This window comes from Maylandia zebra, linkage group LG12 (genome assembly GCF_041146795.1).
Source record: "Maylandia zebra isolate NMK-2024a linkage group LG12, Mzebra_GT3a, whole genome shotgun sequence".
NCBI classification, from domain to species: Eukaryota; Metazoa; Chordata; class Actinopteri; order Cichliformes; family Cichlidae; genus Maylandia; species Maylandia zebra.
This window is the reverse complement of record NC_135178.1, coordinates 37295224-37320334: the sequence shown is the minus strand read 5'-3', so window position 1 is coordinate 37320334 and position 25111 is coordinate 37295224. Positions and strand designations below refer to the sequence as shown.

Genomic DNA, 25111 nt, shown 5'->3' with positions numbered 1-25111 from the left:
ATTTGAGAGATGTAGTCATTGAATGCATTTTGTGCCAAAACAATGATAACTGGTCCTCAGTTTAGCCCACATAGACTTCTGTTGTGCTCACTGTGTGAGGAGTTTTGCAAAAGTGACCTAAGTATTGAGACATGTGTCCTAGCGTCTGTAAAAAACTGTAAATGGGTTGCCAACCGCCAGTAAAACAGAAGACAAAGAAGAAATTACATAATGTCATGCTGTGAGTGAGATAACCAGCGTGTAATAGCAATAGATACATATTTGAAAAGGAAAAGTGGTCAATCCGACCTGGTCCCGGAGAAAATTCTCACCCAGATGAAGGCAGGAGTAGTGGTCAGAAGAAAGCAAAAAAGGTATACTGGGGACAAACCGAGCCAATTCCACTGTGCCTGGTGAAAAATTATCAATATGCTTCTTGTGACACTTTTGTTTGGTGGTGTGCCGTGTGATTTTTCTAATGTGAAATATGTGCCGCGGCTCCAAAAGGTTGGGAAACACTGCCGTAGCATTTCCATTTCCTGCTGAGGCAAAAACAGCAACAGTCTGAGAATGAAAAAAAAATTATTGGTATAATAGCTCAGCTATTAAATACCCAAAGGCTGAGAGAAGTTAGATTAAGGCGATTCTCTGGTTGGATTCAATTTTTAATTCAGTTTTATTTATACAGCGCCAAATCCCAACAACAGTCGCCTCAAGGCGCTTTATATATATTGTAAGATAGATCGTACAATAATAGATACAGAGAAAAACCCAACAATCATATGACCCCTATGAGCAAGCACTTCGGCGACAGTGGGAAGGAAAAACTCCCTTTTAACAGGAAGAAACCTCCGGCAGAACCAGGCTCAGGGAGGGGCGGGGCCATCTGCCCTGACTGGTGAGAGAAGGACGACCGGATGAAGACAAAGGTTCTCTGTTTGCTCAGTAGTTGTTCAGCCCATGCACTCTGTTACTGTAATGGTACAAATCTCCTGTAACACTCACCAAGAGGACGTAACTAACTGTGATGGCTTAGGTGCATTTCTGCACACATGAGATAACAAAAGAGGAGACAGGATCCACTGTTTCCGTCACTGACATGCGTGTAATCCTCGATTAGAGGACACAAATAGATGTATGTCAGCTATCTGTGGTGTTTGGGGCCAGCAGGGTGCCCAACTCAGGCCAGATGGGCCGCAGAAAGTATAGAAACAAGGGGATTTTATGGGAATTTTGATAATCCCCATAAAATTATCTCAGAACTCTGAAGCTGCAGTTTCCTGTTTCTTTGCATCAGAGCACTACCATTTACTTGCCTACTGTCATCAACGTCTTCTTGTTTGGGCTGCTGCTTTTAGAGTCTCACTCTTTTCCTCCTGCCTGGCAGCTTCATATTCAAAATCTTTTGTCCAGTATCTCCAGCATCCCTAAACCATCTTACCCGTGCCTCTCTACCTTTGTCTCCATACTTTTTAACCTGAGCTAGCCCTCTGTCCCTCTAATCCTGTCCTTCCTGGTCTGTCCAAATTAAGTTTTACTATCTTCAGCTTGACCTCTTGTCTTTTTATCAGTGCCATCACCACAGCAGGTCTTCCTACCATTTTATAAACCTTCCCTTTCACTCTTGTGATAGAAGGACACTCATCTCCACCTGCTCCACCCTGCCTGTGCACTCTTCTTCGCCTCTCTTGTTTACTGCCCATCGCTTTGGATGCTTGACCCCAGGTATTTCATTTCATCCACCTTCAATATCTCTACTCCTTACATGTTCACCTTTGCTTCTGCGTCCCTGTCATTCACACACATGTATTCTGTTTTGCTTCTGCAGACCTTCCTTCCCCTTCTCTCCAGAGCATACCTCCCCGCTACAGATTCTCCTCCATCTGCTTCCAACTCTCACTGCAGATCTCAAAGTTGTCTGCAAACATCATAGTCCACAGAAACTCCTGCATAGCCTCACTTGTCAACCTGTCCATCCCTACTACAAACGATCCCACACTCAACTTAAACTCATCTGTCACTCCTCACACTGTACCACTGTCTTTCCTATGCCCCCTCACATACCTCTGACTTCCTCATGCAGTACCACAGTTCTTCTCTCGGCACCCCATTATTATTATTATTATTATTATTATTATTATTATTATTACCCATCTGAGCTTTGTCATAAGCTTAATGATATCATTCACTCTAAAAGACTGTTTTAAATAAAGCTGGGGGTGGAACTGCAGGAGAACTGAAGGCTCAAATACACAAGAGGTAATCTGGGAGATGTAACGCACCGGGGAAACACAGCTGAGCTAAGTCAGAGTGAAACAAAGCTACACGCAAAGCACATGAGACAAGGGACTGGCAAATTAAACAGGAACTAAGTGAACAGGTGACTGACTGATATATACAAACTTGACACGAAACAAGAAACACCGAACTGACATAGAAAAAGAAATCCAAACAGATGGGGGGACATGACTGAGGAGACAGAGGGATGACAAAGGAGGACGAGAATATAAAAATAGTACAAACAGATTCCAAACGAGAGACTCTTACAACTAAAAGGAATCACAAGCTCACAAAAAGCCCAGGATCATGACAGGACTTCAAAGTACTTAATTACACAAATTCATGGAAAGCACATATTGAACAAATTGCATAAAAGACGCTGCGACCTTTATATTTTTCAAAAGCAGCTTAAAAGATAAAATACATCTACGTTACCTGTCAACAGCAATAGCGACGAGCGTGAAGACAGAAGCTGACACAGAGATGCCTTGAACCATGCCGCTCATTTTGCAGACCAAGCTTCCGAAAGGCCATCCTGTTGACAAGAGAGATGCACTCAGCTGATTTACTACTGAGACAACAAACTGTGACAGTTGGCATGATGACTGTAGCCCCAGGCTGTGACTCTCATGTAATGGCATACTTCTGGGACACAGAAGAAACCATCAGTTCCTCTAAGAAATATTTAACCAGTGAGTTCTGAAAAAGCCAGAAGGCCATTTAGGAAACACTTTTCAAAACAACCTTTTAATAATCCAGACCATAGTGTTAAACACTGCCGGTTAGTCTTAATTATGCGACCCACATGTATGCAAAGGCCTGAGAGGCACGACTGCTCTATATGATAGTTTTCCAGTACCTATGTAAATTCTGGAGAAGAATAAGAAACGAGAAAACAAAGATTACACCCACAAACTCACCAGTGTACGCTGAAGCTGAGGGGATTTGTCTTCAGAATCAGAATCAGAATCAGAATACTTTATTGATCCCTGGGGGAAATTATTTTTTGTTACAGTGCTCCATTTTAAACCAACATTAAGACAAGACAGACAATACGCTAACTAAGAATAGTACAATATATACATATATATACATACATACATACATATATACATACATACATACATACATACATACATACATACATACATACATACATACATAAGTCACTTATAAATAAATATTTGGAAAAGAAACATGTGTAGTTGTAGCAGCAAACAGTGTGTTAAGTGGATGCGTTGTACAGGGAGCCACAGGCAGGAATGATTTCCTGTGTCGTTCAGTGGTGCTTTTCGGTAATCTCAGTCTCTCACTGAACGTGCTCCTGTGACTGACCAACATGTCATGGAGTGGGTGGGAGGTGTTATCCAACATTGTCTTTATCTTGGACAGCATCCGCCTCTCCGACACCACCTTGAGGGAGTCCAGCTCCATCCCCACAACATTGCTGGCCTTACGGATCAGTTTATTAAGTCTGTTGGCATCTGCGACCCTCAGCCTGCTCCCCCAGCATGCAACAGCATAGAGGATCGCACTGGCCACCACAGACTCATAGAAAATCCTCAGCATTTTCTGGCAGATGTTGAAGGACCTCAGTCGCCTCAAAAAATAGAGACGACTCTGGCCCTTCCTGTAAAGTGCTGTGGTGTTTTTAGCCCAGTCCAGTTTATTGTCAATGTGTACTCCAAGGTATTTATAGTCCTCCACAATGTCAACACTGACCCCCAACACTGTCTTAATGCCATAAGCAAGTGTTTTGATTGGGAACAATGCGTAATCAGTGATGCTGGTAACAGTAACACCTACAGTGTTGATGTTTAATATGCCTGCAGACAATCATCAGTACAGAGTGAACAGGAAGAAGAAACACGGTACTCAAGGAATCCTCAATCAGCCCTTTGTGCAAGAATAGTTTAGTAAAATCTGCAGAAAATGCTTTTAAGCATTCAGTAAAACGTGTGAATCCCTCTCCAGTTCATTCATATAGGAGCTTCACTGCACAAACAAGCGCCCGAGAGGCCAGCAGGCTAGAAGGATGTTGATATGAGCCATTTATCTGCACTTGCAATTAATTGTTATACCAGATGAAGGTTGAATGAGACTAACAAACCTCACGGGGTTCCTGGCAGAGCGTGTTGTTCTTATTAGTGAAGTTGAAATCTGAGTTTTAAAATATTGGCATTGAACAGTGACGAGAAAAACATTTATAGGACGAGATTTTCAGGGAACTTTATAATAGTGTTTCTATCTCCACCCACCAGCAGTATTACTACGTTTTGGGGGATCTGATGAGGGCTCTTTGAGTTTGAAAATGAACCTCACTGTAAGAAATGTACATAAAAATGACAGTTAATAACTGTAAAATGGTAAATTACCATTAAATCAAAAAGAGTAATTTATTGTAATATGGACATTACATTTCTGTAAATTGAAAAATGGTGATTTGCTTTTATTTTTACACTGCTAATATGTTGAAAATAAATTAATGTACTGTAATATGGCACATTGTCTTTGAAAACAACAGGAAAAATCTGTAACATTATTTACAATGAATCACACTACAATTTACATAATAACTCTGTATGAATGGCAATCTTTCCTGCTTTTTTCATTTGAATTTACGATTTACAACTGTATATTACCTAAAACATACCGTACTTTTAATTTTAACAAAATGTCAAAACATTGTTAGAATTATTGTCAAAATTACGGTGAAATGTTTTTAATATTAATAAGCTCAGGCTGTTTGATAAAACAGTATATGTTAACAGTACATACAAACAATTACTAATAATTAAAAAAATATGTATATTTCTTTAAGTTCTAGAGTCTCACCAAGTATAACACAGCTATTTACAATGAAAAAAAATATTTTGTGGTATAGGGAGGTTTAAATCATGTATTTCCCACTGTTCAGTCCGTGTTCAATCTGTTCGAGTGTGATACCACCTGCTGAAATTAAAATTAATTGATCAAAATGAAATACAAAAAAATTAATGAAATAATTTTTCTTTTCGGTTTCTAATAATAACATAAGGCATATCTCTGTTACTGGTTTAAGATATTAAAATGTATATCTAGGAAACAGAATAAGGGATTTGAAAGAGGAGGGGATAGTCTTGTTTTTGAACTATGTAAATTATTTGAGGATTAAGCCTCGCACAGCTGGGAGCACAACGATCTGGAAGTTTGCTCTCTTACATGGATGATGTCAGATAAATATAATGGCAGAAATAACTGGACTGAAAGCGTATTTTTATTTCACTGTGTATATGTTTACCTCCTTGTCTTCCTTTCTTTCATTTTTTAAGGAATAAACAGATTAACAAGCTGTCTACATAATACGCTCAGCTTCTTAATCCCTTTCAGAACAGAAAACTCTAAATAAGGCAGAGACAGACCCACTTTCATCAAATTTCTTCTGTGTAGGCAGACAATATGCTGATATCCTGAGCTGCCATCCATCCGCATACTGGACGCAGAGACGGTCTAGTGTCATTATTAATTACGGTTTCCATAATAAAAAATATCCTCAAACACCAATTCCTTCTTGCTGGAGGTCTGCAGTTACTGTTTTTTACAATAATTTCTATTCACAAAATTATATTATACAGTGCGATAGTGCACTTCTGTTACACACAATATGTTATTAACCAAAATTACACAGCATCTGCCAAATCTGCTCACAGTGCTGAGCAGACGAGCAGGCAGATTTTGGGCGTCTTTAATCTTCTTGCGATGCCTCTTTCATATAATTTGAATTGCCAGTAAGCACTGATGCAGATTCAATACCATCAATCACGGTGAACTAGAGCATCATCACATGGGCTGTAGATGAAAGCTTTCTTAGAAACTGCGGCAGATTGCGAGTAGTCCAGTCCTTTCAGAGCACTCATGGGCTAAACAAGAGCCTCTTATCACTATAGCTGAAAGAAGATGACTGTAACCGTCATCGCACTGCTTTTCGTTGGTGTTGGGAAGCTTCACAGTCTCATTGTCAAATGGAGAGCTGTACATTTTATTTATTGCTTCACTTCATTGTGTTAAAGCCCTGACCCCTGACCTCCATTAACATTGAGTCCAGTCTCGTTTCCAAAAAGCTGAAAAAATGTGAATTAAAAATGCAGAAACACATTTTAGTATGTTCATTTTTAAATTCATGCCAGCAACATGTCTCAGAAAGGTGAGATGAGGGGCAAGTTACCTCTGGTTGCATCACCTCTCCTTTTAACAACATTTCTAGGTGTTTTCAGCCACTGAGGGCTTAGCTGTAGTTTCATAGCTCACATAGATTTGAGTGCTGAGCACCCAGGAGATATCAGCATTTCGAAAATGTGCATTATGCATCTGTTTGTTTGCATTTTAGAGTTTTTACTTGTTTTCCTGATCGCAGAGAGAGTGCTCCTGAGAGGCCGAACCTCACATTTACTTGTTTATGTACCAAAAATTCTTCATAATTGTGAGACGTTTGCACACGCAGTCCTTCAGAGTGGTGATCCTCTTCTAGTCTCTATTAAATTTGCAACCTCTCAGGAAATGTCTGTTTATTCCAAATAATGCTACTAATTAACATCTTAGTTATCAGATGTTCCACTGTGTGTTTTTTAAAATGTATTATTATCACTTTTCATGTTTTTGTCGCCCCTGTCCTAACTTTTAATTATTGCCTACAAAATTAAGTTGTGCTTTTCTCCTTTTGTCCACAATCTCTCATCAACACATTTTTTCACAGAAATATATCTTTTTGGTATTTGTGAAATTTTAAATATAAATCAAACACCCAGAGTTTTCATTGACAACCGAAACTAACATACAAAAAAGGATATGCATCACATCCCTGAGCCTTTACAGGTGTGAGCAGCACACGAGCGCAGTATCAGCAGCAGCGGCTCCCATACTCTGTCTGTGCCTGAATGCATCGTGCATTATCACTCAGCTGTAGGTCGCCCATGCTTGGCTGCACTCGAAGCTCGGTGCACGATCACTGTAAACACATGACTATTACGCTACAAGGAGAAAAAATTATGCATAAGGTCATGTTTTCATACATGCAGCCTGAGTAACATGCAAACTGCAGACAGACAGATTACAATGGCATCTAATCTGTTCTGACGCAATAATGGAAAGCAGAGCTGAATTGAGATGTCGGAGTGATTTATTGGCCAAATGCCACTGAATTTCTCTGTATCCTACTCCTAACACTGAAAGAACTGAAAGATGGAGTGCAGGCAGACTGGTGATGAGCTCTGCCCACTTTATGATTGACACAGCCCTTTACGTTCCAGCTGAGTGAGCTCAATTTTCATCTCTGTGCCAAAAGCTCTTTGGCCTGCTGGCGTCTGAATGAATCTTTCATTTTGTCCTCATACAAACTGCAGCTTGACTCACCTTGAACCTTTTTTTTTTGTCTGCTGCATCACATTTACCATTATGTCCACTGATATTTTACTCAAATCTCAACAGTCGATCAGCAAACATAGAGGGCCATCTTTTTTCGCCTGATCATCACTTTGGGCTCCCTTCCTGCTCAAATGTTTGGATCTTCAGTGGCATGAAAAATCTGCTGGAGACGCCGACGGTAATCTTTCTTGCCCTGTTAACACGGCCTCTCCACTAGGTCATGCAACATAACACACTAAAGAAACTGCAGAGAATTTACTGGAGTATATTCTTCTAAAACATCTTGTGTTATCCTATCTTGTGTAACATGAAATGTGACAAGCTGACTCATGAATTCTCAGAACAGACCCAAAAAATAAAAGTGTTGCAACAGGCATCTAGTGGTCGGGGTCATCAGCCACTTGTTCCTCCCTTTATTGAACCAGGCCTTCATTTTGATGTCTCCTATCCCGCTTTATCATTTCATGATTGCATGAAATTGTGTGGCCATGACACCTTAATGTTGGCAGAATCTTCACATAATCACCTTCTGGAGCGATCAAAAACAGTTATGGCTGCAGGTGGCGTCACATAATAAGATGGTATATCCACATTTCATTTTTTCTATAATCTTGCTGATAAGAGAGTCAGGTAATGTAAAGCTCTCGGGTGGTACATCCTTTGCAAAGGCTAATGCATTCTGGAAAGCAATCAGGATCCCCGCTTAATTATGACCTATAAGCATGCACCTCCCACCAAAGTGTAATCCTTTTAAAATCCATATCTGATGAAGCCTAATCAAATATTTTAGATTTCTGTATGGAGACGTGCTCTGCAGATGACCTGAGTTTGGTCAATACTTGACCTCAACCAGAGACAGCCCCATAGGCCAGCCCTGCCAATCACCCTTCCTACTGGCTGGGGGGTCCACTGGTGTCTGATGCAATATGAATGGGGAAGCAGTCGGGGGGGAGGTCTGGGCAGTCAGATCCAAACTGGTTCTTGGCACTTCGAACAGCAGCAGCTGGAGCTATTGCACCAGGCTGAGAGATGCCAGTTGTATATAGTCATGCTTTCTTCAACGCACAGCTCGGGTTTTGAAGCCTATGTCCTAAAGACGGTCTGTAAAGTCGTCCTCAGTGAGAGGTGGCGAGCAGGGGTCGGTATACTTGTATCTCCTGGGTTCAGTGTTTACACATTAGGCTTCTTCTGTGCAAGACGTTTGTTCCCCTGCAGATATGGATATATCCAAGTTGCACAAGTGCAAAAATCTTGCTATTATTAGCCAAATGTAATCATCATTCTCTCCAATAAGCTACATCACAAAATAATTTTTACTGATGTTTTTTCTATTATTACTACTATCCTGTTATTTCTATTATTTTGTGCTCGGCAGGTGTTGATTCCAGAGCTCAATTCCTACTCCGTTGACATGTCTCTCCTCTAGGTTTCTTTTATTAATGGATGACACTGGGATTGCATACACGCTTTATTTTATTAAATGCTTTTGTTATTTTTAGCTGTTCCAGTGCCATTCATAGTGCAGCAAATGCTTACCCACTGGTGTATTCTTGAACTGTTGAGGTTAGAGGTTCGCACTGAAAGAGATTTTTCTAAAACTCTGCATAATTTTTAATGCGATAATCTACTGGAAAGCTAATCTGGAATATGCTTCCTGCTGGTGGGTGCAAGCCGTCCCTTACATTTCTGGATTAAATTCATTGTTATGTCATCGCAGCAGGAATTTAATCACACAAAGAATTCCAGCCAGCTGTACGTTCACATGTCTGGTTTGGCTCTTGATTCAGACTATAATGTTTTTTTTTTCATACCAAATATCTGCTCTTACAAAGAGGAAAGATGTGGATAATTGGTCTGTAACTGTAATCACTAATTGCAGATTCCGCTCTCGTTATACATCCAAAATTGTTGCTCTAAATGAGTAAAGCAATTTCGTTGTCACTCAGTTGACATTCTTATTGTTAGCAAAATACAGAAGCTCGTGGGCTTTAGTTTGAAACTGTCATTTCATATCAGAATCAAAGGAATTTGAAAACACTTTCCAAGAGTAAATTATCATAAAATCATTGTCAGGAAAATTTTAGTCATTTAATTTCAATGTGTAACTGTAGACAGTATCTGAACCCCCAGCTACTATCACTTGCCTTAAAAATTGCTCATGTGTGATTTAGTCATCAGCAACCAACTGTCAAACGGAATTGGAGCACAATGTGGAAAAAGCCCCGGTTTCTCCATCTCAGCTCACAATTTCAACTCTGCCGAGCCTCTTCTGTTTCTCACCACCACAGGCGATAAGAAAGCGGTGGGTCATGTCTCAGTGCTCACAAGGTTCATTTAGCAAGGGATGGCTCTACAGAAAACTTGGGTAGTCCACATTAATACAACTCAAAGCCAGCAGCTCTGACGCTGTGATTTCACAGTAGAAAGCTAAATGGCTGGTTGAACTCTGGAAAAGATGGTGAGAACACTTTTTTTCATACAGCATTTTCTTTGCGATCACTGAAATGTGAAGCAAGTCTTGGTAAAACAGGGCAAAAGTGAAGACGACAGAAAAACCTTAACCCTTCTGCTCGGTGGCCGTTTCAGGATACCAGGAATCAGATCTGGTTCCACTGCAGTGACTGGATTTTACCATACTCCGGCTGCCTTAACATTCATTTGTAATTTAGGTTTATGTGTGCAGTGGGTATACCAAATCTTTCTAAGATGTTCTATCGCTACCAAAAAGTGGTTATTTTCTGCTTCAGAACCTGGTAAGTAGCTGGTTATGATTCTGTTCATTAGTATTTGCTGAGTTCTGCAGATAATCTGCAAAACTTTCATCAAGGAAATTAGATTTTAACTTTCATGTTGGCAACCTTTTATTTTGTTGTCCATTATTGCTGTTCGGTCTACACACTGAAGCTTAAATACGCCTTTCGGGATGTTAATCACAATAGAAGTTTGTCCTCTATCTGGGTTATCAGGAAGCAAGAAGCAATAAATCATCTAATTTATAAGAATCCACATGCAGAAATTCCTCTGTGCTAAAAAGTAATAGTTTCTTCCCTACTCCATGCTCAACCTCTCAAATTTGATGCAATTTCACCAGGTAGTTTTTGGGTAGTGTTGCCACTGATAGCACAAAAGAGCAACACACCTCTATTACTGTCTGCTCACCTGTAATTATGTTGTCAAGAAGCGTTGTTGGCATGCAGAAAATCCCCACCAGCAGGTCACTCACGGCAAGGTTTAGGATGAACAAATTGGTAACAGTCCGCATATTTTTGCTCCTCAGCACGATGAAGCACACCACTCCATTTCCCACCATGCACACGAGGAAAATCAGCAGGTAGGACACGATGAAGATGGCTGCCGTGGATGGCTGATGCAGGTAAAATCCAACATAAGTGATGTTGCTCCTGGGTATGACAGACTCCAGGGAGGAGTTGTACAACGTCCAGTTGTCATTCAGTTGAGTCAAGTTGTTTTCAAATCCTTCGTTCATTTTAACCCTGTAATATGAAAAGTCGTTAGAAAAGTGCAATGAGAAGGTACTGGAGTATTTATTTATTTATTTTAAGATTAGTTTTGTATTAAGTAAAATCCTGCAATCGAAGGTTTGTTAAAGGATTTTTGGTGAAAACATGTTTGTTGACCACGACTGAATCCCTCTCTAGTGTTGTAAATCATTTCAGTTTTATTCACATGGCACCAAATCACAGTCACAGTCACCTGAATGTGCATCATACTGTAAGAGCCTACAATACTGGAAAGAAAACCCCAACAATTAGATGACCCTATGAGGAAGCACTTGGTGACAGTGGGAAGGAAAAACAAGAAGAACCAGGCTCAGAGAGGGACAGCCATCTGCTTGGGGGTTAGGGAGGAAGAAAGGAAAAAGACGCACTGTGGAAGTGAGCCAGAGATTAATAGTATTTAAAAAACAAACAAACAAAAAAGATGTGAGTGAAGAAGAATCCCCCAGCAGACTAGACCTACTGCAGCATCACTAAGGGAGGATTCAGGTCACCTGATCCAGCCTTAACTATAAGCTTAATCAAAAAGTTTTAATCCCAATCTTTTAAAAAAGCACCCATTAAGGAGTACAAAAATACCTTAAAAACATATCATCCTGTCAGATTATAATGTGTAATGTTACACAAGAACGGGAAGAAATCAAAATGAAGAAAGATAATGCTCCTCTAAAAGTAAAAGAAATACCCTCACCTCTTCAAAGAGAAGTTTTCTGCCTTTGTAGCTGAATGATAAAGTTCAGAGAAATCTGTGATGAAACCTTGTTCCTTTCACTCTCACATCAGTGCAGCGTGTTGGGTTTTTATTGTGTTACAACAATGCTGCGATTTTTGCATGATACCAGATGTTGAGTGTGGGCAGATACATTTTGATTTTGATCATTTCTTATCAAAAAAGCTCGAGTCGGCTGATGTATCTGATGGTTATCTGATCACCCGCTGTGTTTTATTTGTCTGTTATTTTAATGGAGGTGATGATAAATTATTTTTTAAAAGCTCCATTTTGAGCAGCGTTGTTGTAACTGCTTGTACTTTATCCCCTGAGGTTTTCCAGGCTGGAGTAAGTCTGATTTTAAAATATAAATGCATTTGTATAACGCTTTACTCAGTCCCTAAGGACCCCAAAGCGCTTTACACTACATCCAGTCATCCACACATCCACACACTGGTGATGGCAGCTACATTGTAGCCACAGCCATCCTGGGGCGCACTGACAGAGGCGAGGCTGCCGGACACTGGCGCCACCGGGCCCTCTGACCACCACCAGTAGGCAACAGGTGAAGTGTCTTGCCCAAGGACACAACGACCGAAACTGTCGGAGCCGGGGCTCGAACCAGCAACCTTCCCATTACAAGACAAACTGCCAACTCTTGTCCAACTTTTACCTACTGGGCGTTTATTGGCCATTATTCAAACGTAGTTTAGTATAGTCAGCATTCAGTACATCCGTACATTATGAAGTACAAAATGAAAATATTAAAGTGTCCAATAAGACTTTGAAACTTTCAACTCAAACTCGTTATTGGAAAAGCTGATGGATTAAGTTTTCCCAGTCGTCCTCTTAACAGCTGCACTTGGTTTTACAACCACTTGTTTCACTTTACAGATCCCAAGCTGTGTCCATCTTTTCAGTCTCTGGTATAAATGAGATTATCAAACCTTTCCTCAACATTTTGTTTAAGCCTTTTTAATAAAATAAATAAATCAGCATCTCTTTCAATACATGTCAAACCGGCCCCGTGCCAGCAGCAGCGCGCTACTTCACTGTCCTATTTTCCATCTGTGTTGCTACTTGAAAAGAGCACTTCTTCCCCCTTCACTTTTTCAACCCGAGCATTGCCACACTGGAGCAGCTCTTGTTGTGGGATCCTGCTGTCGCTGTCTAATTGCGTTTTATAAAACGAGATGAGATGGTTGTTGAGGGAAAAAGAAAATGCCAAAGAAAAAATTACCCACCAAGTCAACAAACTCGCAATTGTGAATTTATGTTCGTATGCTGTCGAAAACATTTCAAAGGTGAACGTGTTGTAAGTACAGGCTAATCATTTCTACTCTGACATCCTTCTGCATTCAGTTTTTTCTTCAGTAATTGAAAACCTGCTCTGCTGGGTTGAAGCCATTTCTTTGCTGTGAGAAACTCTTGGGTTGCTTTTGAGTCTACTTTGGATCAGTATCCATTTGTGCTGTGAGCACTATCTGATGCACTCTTCTGCAGCACTTGTCTAAGTCTGTCTAAGAATATAGTCCTGTACACTTCACACTTCATCCTGTTACCTTTATCAGCAGTTAAAACATCCGTTCTTAGTTCCGCTGGCAACCATACATACTTATGCCATAACACCTCCACCATTTTTGACAGGTATGCTTTGGATCACGAGCCAGTTCAACTCGTCCGCCATAATTTTCTCCATCCTGGTTTCATCTGTCCAGAGAATTTTCTTTGTCTGAACTGTGAAGGCTCTTTTAGAGCGTTTCAAGCAATCTTCCTCTTTTTCAGTGAAACCAGTGGTTTATGCTTTGTAATAAACCCTGAATGTGTTTCTATTCATTAAGCCAACTTTGGTTTGTAAATGTTGACAGTGACACGCTTACCCCCTCAAAAAGGGTCTTGCCTTGGTTAGATGTCATCCACTCTAGTTGGCCTCTATTTAATTCAGTTTTATTTAATCACAACAACAGTCTCCTCGAGGCGCTTTCTGCAGTCTTTCAGCTTTTTTTGATTTTTTTTTCTCTCTCTGACAGGCTTATTCAGTCTCTTAAACCTTTTGACAGCCTCCCTCCCTTGTACTGGTATCTCATATCATGTTTGATGTTAGAATGAAAAGCTATGAATTTAACACTTTCATTTTTTACTCTCTGCTCGTACAGAACTTAATCTGTTTTCTAAGAGTAGGTCCACCTGAATTTGACACACGTGAAGAAAAGTAAAATAACTATTGATTATATGTGAACAACAAAATGGGCCAATGAAAAAGTCAGCCTCCTCTCAGCTGTCTGAGTGTCACACTCGTGTGCCTTCAAGCAGACAGCAAATTAACAGCTGTGATAGCGTCTACTCAAGAAATTATATAGAAGAGATTTGGATCAGATAAGGGTAGCTGCTGAGAATCATTAAGTATGATTTGAACTGTCTGGTCATGATTGGATGTTACTTACATGGAGTAATATGAAAGTCTAGATGGAAGAAAACACAATATTACTTTGGAGCTGACTTCCTGTGCTTTGCTGATGTCTTAAATTGATTCCTTCAATCACCGTCATCCTCCCATCACATTTTCTGAGTCTCCTTTATGATGCATCACAGTTTTTACAATTTCATCATTGAACCCAAGATCAACAATTCCCCTTCAGTTAAGTGTATCACATGGTGTTGTTGACAGATGGTTTCTGTAACACCTTTTTGATAGAAGTATCGAGCTCTTCTTCATCCGTCTCTGCATTTCTGTGATTTGATATAAGATATTATTTTCAAAAAAGTGTAGGATTTAATAGCCTGCAAATAAATTATAATTCTAATGTAATAGTCATTAATCTGCCAGTGTAGCCACATCCTGATTTCTGTTTCTCACAGTTCCAATGCATGTATATACTCTGTCGATTCTAACCCTTTTTTTATGTTAAGTCTTATTCAACATTTAATCAGTCCAACAGCAGGTGGATCACCTCAGTGTTAGCTGCCATTGTTTGAAATGCACAAAAAAGCCCAGCTCCGCATAGAAAGCCCAGTGCAAACTAAACTGCAACATAGTTACAGACTCATGCAAGCTGGCTACACTTTCAGTTAGATCAATCAACAAAAGTTAACCTAAGTCCAGTAACCTGAGGTTTTTCTGAGGTTTGATTCCAGGTTCTAATAGCTGCTGCAGATTGTTATAAAAATTCTTAGGTATGCTGTGAATTATAGTTCTCAGAAAATCAAAAACCTCAAAAAATTGTAATAAGCAGATGTAACTTTTAAAAAGCAAAATGTAATCAGCCAAGAAAGTTAAAAAAGGGGCCGTCTCTTACTTCCTCTCACAGGTATAACAAAATCAGATTTACACAGCACAATTAAAATTGAGCTTTTGAATTGCTGTGCAAAGAATACAGTTGCATTAAATGTAATTACATTAAAAATACATACAAACACAGTGGAACCCCGACTTACGAATACCCCGTTAAACAAAAAATTCAAGTTACGAAGGCGCTGAACGGCAATATTTCTGCCCGAGTTACGAAATCCGCTGGCTCTGATTGGCTGAGCCCACAATGCCTTCCGAATCATGTGACAACCCCTTGGCTTTCGTAATTGCGCTTCGCTGTTCCACTTGAACAACGTGTTGTTGTTCTAGTTAGCAATTAGCCTATAGCCTATCGTTCAGCATCGCCTCATTCAAAAGGCGCGACGGGTGCTTCGACTTACGAAAATTTTCAACTTACGAAAGACCCTCAGGAACAAATTAATTTCGTAAGTCGGGGTTCCACTGTACAATGTAAAGTAAACAGTGGAGATGCAGAATACAGAATTAAGTGGCCTTCAGTAGCAGGTACATAACTACTACTACATCAACCAGAAGACAGCAGGGTTACAGATATAACAACAAATGAGAGGTTAGTGGGTTGGAAAGGCCAGAGAGTAAAGGTGGTTTTGAGCCTAGACTCTCCTTTTATCTCAAGCATTAAGTGATTCCATAGCTGTGGAGCAGTGACTGCAAAGATGGTTACCTTGTTACTCCAAATGTGATATTGGAAATGTAAGAAATCAGCAATAAAATCTAGCTGCTGAACTCTGTTAACGTGTTTAAAGACACAGGTGACACCAAGGTACAGGAATCTCCAAAAAAGCAGACATAAAGTAATAAAGGAATGGATGAACTTCCAGATCACGAAAAGCCAAAAAAAGATTTGCGTTTAAAGATGATTTTTAACAAGAGAACAAATGGGTTTAAAAAATTGCATCGAGGTCTTTTGCATTAGGCTTTAAATATGAGGTGAAATGACTTAAACAGCCTGCAAAAGCACTTCTAGATTTGGCCGAACTGAAGATGATGATCTCAGTTATAACTTTAAGTTATTAATCATCCAGGCTTTAATATCTTCATAATAGTTCATAAGAAGCTGTAGGGAATCCTGAGGTTCTAGTAGAAGATAAAACTGGAGGTCATCAGCATAGAAAAGAAAGGAGATGCTGTGCCTCCTAATAATATTACCAAATGGAAACAGATACAAACCCGGACGAGAGCAGAGGATGAGAAAATCTGACAAACAGAGAACGTTCTATCCTTAAGATGGAAACTGAACCGAGAAGAACTCGCTGCTTAGGGCTAACCCAGTGTTTCAGGCAAGAATGTTATGATCCACGGTATCAACAGCACCACTAAGCTCCAGCGTAATCAGGGCTGGTCTATCACCTGTAAACCCTTAGAAAAGGTAGCACCTTTGGTTGCCTTGTGCATGTTACACACTGTGGACTTGTGCACTGGTCTGCACAAATCTCCTAAATCTCTCACATGCTGGCTCCAAGCACCACAGTTACCCCAGGACTGATATTACAAGGACATCACTTGCTCTAAGGAACCTTTGGGAAGAAAGTCGCCGAAAAGGGCAAAAGAGCTTTTCCCCACTCAGCCGGCTAGTGTTTGTGAGGAGGAGGCAACAATGCTTGTTACAGGCTCCAAGCTATGGTAGACTTGGATGCTAATTTCCATATGAGAAGCAAAATTTGACCCAGAAACACTCAAGGACTTCAGTGTCACTGTCCTAATGTGCTAACCCACAGCAGCTGAGCCTTCAGTATAATTGGTGGGGACATACTAATGCACACTACACTTTAAAGCTTCATTGTGCAGCTATGAAGCCATCTTTTCACACTATGTTCACATTGTCAACCACCACATTACCTATAACAATGAGAAAAGTGCGAAAACGACTGAATTCTGCAGGACAGTCATGTGCTGTGGACACAGATATATCAGCCACTCCAAGCAGCCCACCCTCCAACAAAATCAAGTCCATTTTGGAGATCGGTTTCTAATCAGAGTGTCTGAATCTGTTAGTGTATGAGTGTTTTTCTGTGTTTGATGCCGCTGGTACACTGTGTGACACTTCACTAGGGAACTGTAAAATAAAGTGCAACTGAAGTGTCTTCCTCCTTCAGTGAATTACTTCCACAGCAGATATACTGCAGGTAAAAGAAAGCACCACTATATGAAATTTCAGTCAGAAACATTGTTGGATTTCAAAGGAAATCATTTGTAAGCTGGAAATATCTAAACATGGTTTTAGAATCAGAATCAGAAAGGGTTTAATTGCCAAATGTTGAGCGGGTTTACAACATTAGCACATTAGGTGGACCTCAGGAATCACATGATAACTTCTCAGTTTGTGTTCTGGTTTGTGCTAAAAGCTTTTGAACTTCAACATAAAAGTGTATCAATCCTTCTATCTGGGTAATTCTCTGTATTTCAACAGCACAAGTATGAAAGGGGAAGAGCTGACCAGCAAAACGAGCCTCGTCTCAGTCATCTGACTAAGATCTGCGTTAAAATAAGGCTTTATAAAATAAGGTTTTTTACTAATTACATTACTGCACTGGGGAGGTACTGTGTTAAGTGGTCCACAGCAGCCCAACAATACATGTTATCATGTTAAAACATTTACATTTTGTGAAAAAACAAATTTACATCTTAATGTTAAAAAACCCTCTAAAATTCAATCGACTGATCGTGACCTCTTAATTAAACACTAATCTCACTATCCAACCATAACTGCTTCTCCTTTAGCAGGCAGAAGACCACGTTCAGAGCAGCTTCCTCCTCTCACTCATGTTCACTAAACAATAAAGTTATTACAATAAACAGTGGAGGTTCTGCTGTCATTAAACATGCTCTTCACATGATACTGCATATGAGCTGGGAGCCGCAAGGGAATTCCAGACTGTGTTCATGTCCCTAATATGCCACTGATCATTTTTTGGTGAACTTGTGATCACAGTGCATTTATCCAGGGTGTAACTGGAAATGTAGCTCAAAAACGAATAAGATCCTTTTGCCTTCTCTAATGTTTGTCAAACATGCAGCTTAGAATAAACTTAAATGTCAGATCCAGTCCTTCATCATCTTTCACCAACCCCAGATTTTGCATTTCTCATCATTCTTTAAGCATGTATTAAAAGCAGCCATTGTAATGGCATTAATAGAGCTGCATTGTGCACGTTTGTATTCAGATTTTAATGCTCCACCTTCGTCTGCATGAGACAAGAGGAGCTCATTACGTGTTTAGAAGTTAATTAATTAGAGTCAAACCCAGTTAAATTTTATATTTTAATGAAAAAGGTGAAAAGAAGTTACGTTTTTTTATTAACTAATCAAACAATTCAAATGTAATTCTAATGGAGCTCCAAAAGTCCCCAGTGATGACTGTGCATGATCCTCTTTCCCACTAATGATAATGATAACACGTACACAGGAGCTCGTTAAGTTCGCGTCCATCCAGCAGCATTCTGCCTGATGCATCGAGGCGAGCAGACAGCTCCATGAACACACTGTGCAACCATTATGCGCACATCACTTAATGAAACATTAAAGTTAATCAGGACATAATATCGCTTCTTCAGATTCCCAGTAAATCTCACAGGAGAGGAATTGGATGCAGACTTCAGGAGCTGAATGACTGAGCGCTCCTGGACAAAGAGCGTCCTGTCAGGCAGTGGACAAAAACGCGGTGATAATGGTTTGGATGGATGCGCACTTGTTCCCTGCCTCTACACGCCCCAACGAGCTTTAAACGCTGTCCAGTTTTAACTATTCAGCTTGAAGATAAGTAAAAGTTACTGAAAATTAATTCTACAGATTCACGTCGCCCTGCCAAACACTGAAATGTTCACCATTGCGTTATTTATGATGTTGTCCTACCTTGTTTGCTTTCACCTCAACGGGCAGCGTTCATTTAAAGAAAATGTCCAAATTTCTACTTTTCTCCGAATGAGACATATTTATATGAAACCGAAGAAAAAACAGAAAGAAGCCAGTCTCTCTCTCTCACTCAGCTCCGTACCAATCCACGTTCAAGCGCGTCGCCTGAAAGCGCGCTTCTCGTGGCACATGGTGCGCTCTGAGCGGCCGGCAAGTGTGGGATTTGTGCAGATCCAGCCGTGTTTGATGCTGTGACGTCGGGGGCGCAGGGGTGGGATTAGAGGATGAGGATGAACGGGCTAATGGTTGAGTGATATCGCCCCGATCTCGCCCAGCTGCTGACTCTTAAATGTCATTGTCTGTGATGGTGGAAGTGTGGGGGGGCAGAACACAGATGGTCTGCGCAGTAAAACATAGCCTCAGGAACCGTCACACAACACCCCATATAGTCATGTGGATGTTTTCTAAAAATGTTCAAAGCCACGGTCAACAAATTTATGGAAGCCCTGAGATGCCAGAATTTATTAAGTCTGCACTCCCCTGGCAACCACTGGTCGCTAGGAAAATTGGCTATTCCCCAACCAGTTGGAGAGCGGTTGCTGTCTGTTGCTGAATGGTGCTAGCTAAAATCAGTCCTTAAATCAGGGTGCTGCACAACAAAACCTTGCAATTGCTTTGGGTGCCAGCAGTTTGCTTGGTTGCCCATAGTTTGCACTGAAGACAGAAACTTGTCTGCCCCCACCAACTAATCAACGAGCAATAGTGAAACTAGAAAAAGTGTGACGCACACTTGTTTCAAAGTAAAAGTGCCTCAATGCTGCAGCCAACGTGTTTTGAAAGGTGAAACTTGCCACCCAATTTTTTGTTGTCATCTAATCTTTAGACCTGTGTGACTGAGGCCGAACTTCCCTGCAGAGAAATGAATAATAACCTCAGATTTTATCAATAAAATGCCTTTCCAGTGGAAATCCATGTACATACAGCATTTCATTTGTTGTTTTGGATTATTAAGAACTAACAAATTATGATTTTTATGTGTTGTTATGCTTTTTTTAAAGGTCTATTTGTGAACCATATAATTGAATGCAAATGTAATGAGAGAAGATTAAGTGTGTAACGATGAAAAGTAGCATTTATTGCTTTTGTATATCTATAGATGGATTTATTTATAATTTACTGGTGTGGCTCACTTGAGATCAAATTGGACCAAATGCGGTCGGCTTGATAGCCCAACATTAAAAACCTGTATTTCTGCTTTGGTAGCTGCTGTGCTGCATTAAAACCACCACCACCTGCCTGCTTGCGCTGCTTCAGCTCCCACAGCTTGACTGTTGCCTCATCAAGGGATTGCTCTACTAAGTCTAACAGGGTCACTTCTCTTATCTGGGTTTCTTTGTGGTTTGTGGGTTTAATGTGTTGGTCAAATAATTGAACTATGAAGTTACTGGTTTGAATCTTGCTGTGGACCTTTCCTGCATGTGTTCCTTTCATTGCGCTAATATGTTAAGAAAGTATTAATCTGTCTCTAAATCAGCTTCTATTAATGCAAATTCCCACTTTGTATTTTATTTCTTTTTTGTTCTTTGGACTCTGATGATGAAACGTGTGTGCAGCACACAGATAAGAGATAAGATAGAACTTTATTAATCCCTCGGGTGGGTTCCTCTGGGAAATTCGACTTCCAAAAAGCACAGCAACGACCGAAGTTACAGTTACAGAATTGTTATATATATATATATATATATATATATATATATATATATACACACACACACACACACACACACACACACACACACACACACACACACACACACACACATATATAAATACAGAGACAAATATAAATAAAATATACAAAGGGGATAAATAGAATAAATAGGAATAAAAAATAAAAATACAAGTGAATTGCACATTTCAAGTATGGAGTCTATTGCACTGTTGACTATTTACAAAAAGTATTGCACAAGGTATTGTACAGTGAGGTGAAGAGGCACTACAGCTTAGTTGTTCCCCCCTCCTTTGTCCTCCTGTTTCCCCTCCCTCTCCCCTCCAGAGAGGAGTTAAACAGTCTGATGGCGTGTGGGACAAAGGAGTTTTTAAGTCTGTTAGTTCTTGTCTTGGGGAGAAGCAACCTGTCACTGAACAGACTCTTCTGGTTGTTTATGGCCGTGTGCAGAGGATGCCCAGCATTGTTCATAATGTCCATCAGTTTCTTTAATGTCCTTTTCTCTGCCACTGTCACCAGAGTGTCCAGCTTCATGCCGACCACAGAGCTAGCCCTCCTGATCAGTTTCTCCAGCCTGGATGAGTCCTTCTTTGCTGTGCTGCTCCCCCAGCACACCACAGCATAGAAAAGTACTCCAGCAACCACTGACTGGTAAAACATCCTCAGGAGCTTCCTGCAGATGTTAAAAGACCTCAGCCTCCTGAGGAAGTACAGTCGGCTTTGGGCTTTTTTATACAGGTGCTCTGTGTTGCATGACCAGTCCAGTTTATTGTCCACCCACAGCCCGAGGTACTTGTACTTGTTGACCACCTCCACCTCCTCCCCCTCTATCTGAACTGGCAGTGGACCTTCTTTGGACCTCCCGAAGTCCACAACCAGTTCCTTAGTCTTTGAGGTGTTGAGTTGTAGGTGGTTTGTGTGACTCCATGCGACAAAGTTCCTCACCAGACTTCTGTACTCCTCTTCCTGATCATCCCAGATACACCCCATGATGGCTGTGTCATCTGCAAACTTCTGAATATGGCATAATTCAGAGTTGTAGCAGAAGTCAGAGGTGTACAGGGTGAAGAGAAGAGGGGACAGCACAGTTCCCTGTGGTGCTCCTGTGCTGCTGACCACAGTGTCAGACGTGATGTCCTTCAGCCTGACGTACTGTGGTCTGTCGGTGAGGTAGTCGGAGATCCAAGCCACCAGGCAGGGGTCCACCTCCATCCTGTTCAGTTTTTCCTGAAGCATACAGGGCCGGATGGTATTAAAGGCACTGGAAAAGTCAAGAAACAGGATCCTGACCGTGCCTTTTCCCCCATCCAGGTGTGAGTGGGCTCTGTGTAGGAGGTACAGGATGGCATCCTCCACTCCGACACCCGCCTTGTATGCAAACTGTAGTGGGTCCTGGGCATGTTGTACCTGTGGTCGGAGGAAGTTGAGGAAGAGCCGCTCTAGAGTCTTCATAAGATGTGACGTCAGTGCCACCGGTCGGAAGTCATTCAGCTCATTGGGCCGGTTCTTTTTGGGGACCGGGACGATGCAGGATGTCTTCCATAGGGCGGGCACTCTCCCCAGTCGCAGACTGAGGTTGAAGACTCGTTGTAGCGGCTCCCCAAGTTCAGCAGCACACGCCTTTAGCATCCTAGGACACACCTTGTCTGGGCCTGCTGCCTTTCTGGGGCGAAGCTTCCTCAGTTGCCTCCTGACCTGATCCACTGTGACACTGGGAGATGTTTGGGAGGAGGGGAGGGGGGGAGATGTCTTGCTGCTGAGAGAGGGATTGGAGGAGGGGGGTGTCATGGTGTCAGGAAGGGGGGGAAGCGAGGGAGGCAGGAGAGTGGGGGGAGGACTCTGTAGTGAAGGTGAGGGTGAGGGTGGGGGGGTTGTGGGCTGGTCAAACCTGTTGAAGAAGTTGTTGAGTTCGTTTGCCTTCTCCACAGTCCCCCCCACTGTGCTTTTCTTGGTGTTGTGGCCTGTGATGGTTTTCACACCATTCCAGACCTCCCTCATATTGTTCCTCTCCAACTTCTGCTCCACCTTCCTCCTGTAGGTGTCCTTTGCTTCCCTCAGGCAGCGTTTCACCTCCCGCTGTGCTGCTTTCATCTCCTCCTTCACTTTGCTCCTGAAAGCCTTCTTCTTCATGTTGAGGACAGCTTTGACTTCCTGTGTTACCCACGGTTTGTTATTAGGATAACACCGTACCGTCTTAGCAGGGGCGACTGTGTCCACACAAAAGTTGAGGTAGTCTGTAAGACAGTGTGTCGCCCCCTCTATGTCCTCACCATGTGGGCTCAGGAGCACATCCCAGTCTGTGGTGTCATAGCAGTCTCTCAGAGCATCCTCCTTTTCTGGGGTCCATCTCCGGATGGAGCGCGTTGTGACAGGCTGCCTTTGGACGAGGGGTGTGTATTGTGGCTGTAGGTAAACCAGGTTGTGGTCTGACTTCCCTAGTGGGGGGAGGGGGGTGGCTCTGTATGCATCTCTCACATTAGCATACAGTAGGTCAATTGTCCTGTTGCTCCTTGTGGGACAATTCACAAACTGGTGAAAAGCAGCCAGAGTAGAGTCCAGTGTGGCATGGTTAAAGTCTCCAGATATAATAATGTATGCTCCCCTGTAGATGGCAGATGGAAGAGAGTGCTGTTTTGCTGCGTACACACTGAGAAAGCGTTGCAGTTAAAAGCCCAAACTTTCTTCCCCAGGCTCTGGCATGTTTGATTCGGCTCGAGTCTGAATCATTGAGAAAAAGTTATTGAGCAACAAGATCTAACCTGCAGAAGCATCGTTAATGGCGGCCTTCCTGGCTGCCTTACCCTTAGATGCTTTATCTTTGAAGCCTAAAGCGACCAATTAAGTGAGATAAACGTTATCATGATTTTGTGACGATTGTCGTAGTCAGTCACAGTTATTGCTGCGTCTTTTATTGATATGTGAGGATTCATCATGAAACACGTTTGTTTTTAAACCATATCTCCTGTGTTTCCCTCCCTGTTGTCTGTATGAGCTTTGTGTCGCTCGTTGTTCTTATTTACTGTTTATTTTGTTTGCTACGTGCTCGTGTGTCTCAGTTGGTTCTGCTTCCTGTAAACTCGCCTGTGACTTGTTAGCCAATCATAGTTCTGCACCTCCCTGTCGGTCTCCTCATGTCTCTGTTTTGCCCCTTGTGATTTTTCTTCCTGCTGCTTTGCTACAACTTTGCTGTACTTTCTAAAACTTTTGCTTTTATGCTGCTTGTATTTTCTGGACTCTTTCCTTTTCCTGTTTTGTCTTGATCTCAAATCTACTTGTCAGCTGTTTTTTTTTTTTTTCACTTTTTTCTCACGAAAGTATTAGCAGATGTTGCCTCATCTTAATATCATAGTATTTCTTTTAAAATTGATTTAGGCTTGTGCGGCGTTTGTGGAGGACTGTGATTGCCATCTTGTGGTGTTTTCATTTTTCCATGTTACCTGCTGAGCAACAAAAAAACCCCTTTAGATTTGACAGTCACGCTTTTCTCTTTCTAAAAGAAATGTCTTTTCTTTTTTGTCTTTAAATAAAATTTAGTTACCAACCCTGAATCTAAAAGTGTGCCGACTCTCTCTTGAGACAGTTTCTCTGCTTGTAGTGATTGCAGCCTGAAGTCTTAGTTTACCAGTCGGTCTGCTGGATTATTTGGCTTCAGGCTCTCAGGCTGGTGTGTATTAACGGGATAACCTGCTGAACATCTTCTCTATTTCTCAGAATAAATGTGAGACCTCGGCGAGTTTAAAACTGTAGAAAAAAATAGAAAAGCAGAAGATATTTTTAAAAATCTTAACCTGTAATGTAAATAAAACTCTTTATCTTTTTATTTCTGTGCAGACGAGTGCTGATATTCTGACCTTGCCTCTGAGCACATTGCACAAAAGTTGTGAGATTTTAGATTCACCTCAGCTGCACATGAAGAATGTTTTTTCTCACTCTCAAATGTGAACAACTGGTGGTGAACAGTGCAGCCAAGTGCACTTACACACACAAATCACAGGAACATAGACTCTGAGTTCAGTTCTCAGCACGCCAGGAGCAAATTGTCTCATTGCAGACAGGACTCAGAAGAAAGCATGACTTGCTGTATTTCTTTCCTGTGTGAGCTGGAAAGAAGTGCAGTGGTTCTCAATGGAGGAAAGGCTGACTCCTGGGGTGCTGTGAGCTGCTACATGTGCGTGCTTTAGAGGACTGCAAGGCTGGGAAACCCGTGTGGGCTGAGAGACGTGGTTATGCTTTACACTTGTGCTGCAGGAGCTACCAGTAGTGAAAGTGTATGTTAGTGTTGCAGAAGGCTTGAGGCATTATGCAGATGCTTATAT

At 41.3% G+C, this 25111-nt stretch overlaps 1 protein-coding gene across 1 annotated transcript in view; it reads right to left on the bottom strand.

Moving 5' to 3' along the window:
* npffr2a (neuropeptide FF receptor 2a) overlaps window positions 1-19264 on the bottom strand; it is a 32943-nt gene extending 13679 nt beyond the window's left edge. Inside the window, exons 1-3 of the mRNA XM_004555633.4 lie at window positions 19067-19264; window positions 10819-11153; window positions 2695-2794 (exon numbers count right to left, since the gene is read on the bottom strand). Coding sequence (XP_004555690.1) covers window positions 2695-2794; window positions 10819-11146 — 428 coding nt within the window. The 5' untranslated portion in view covers window positions 11147-11153; window positions 19067-19264. The remainder of the gene's footprint in view (window positions 1-2694; window positions 2795-10818; window positions 11154-19066) is intronic.
* Window positions 19265-25111: the final 5847 nt, after the last annotated feature.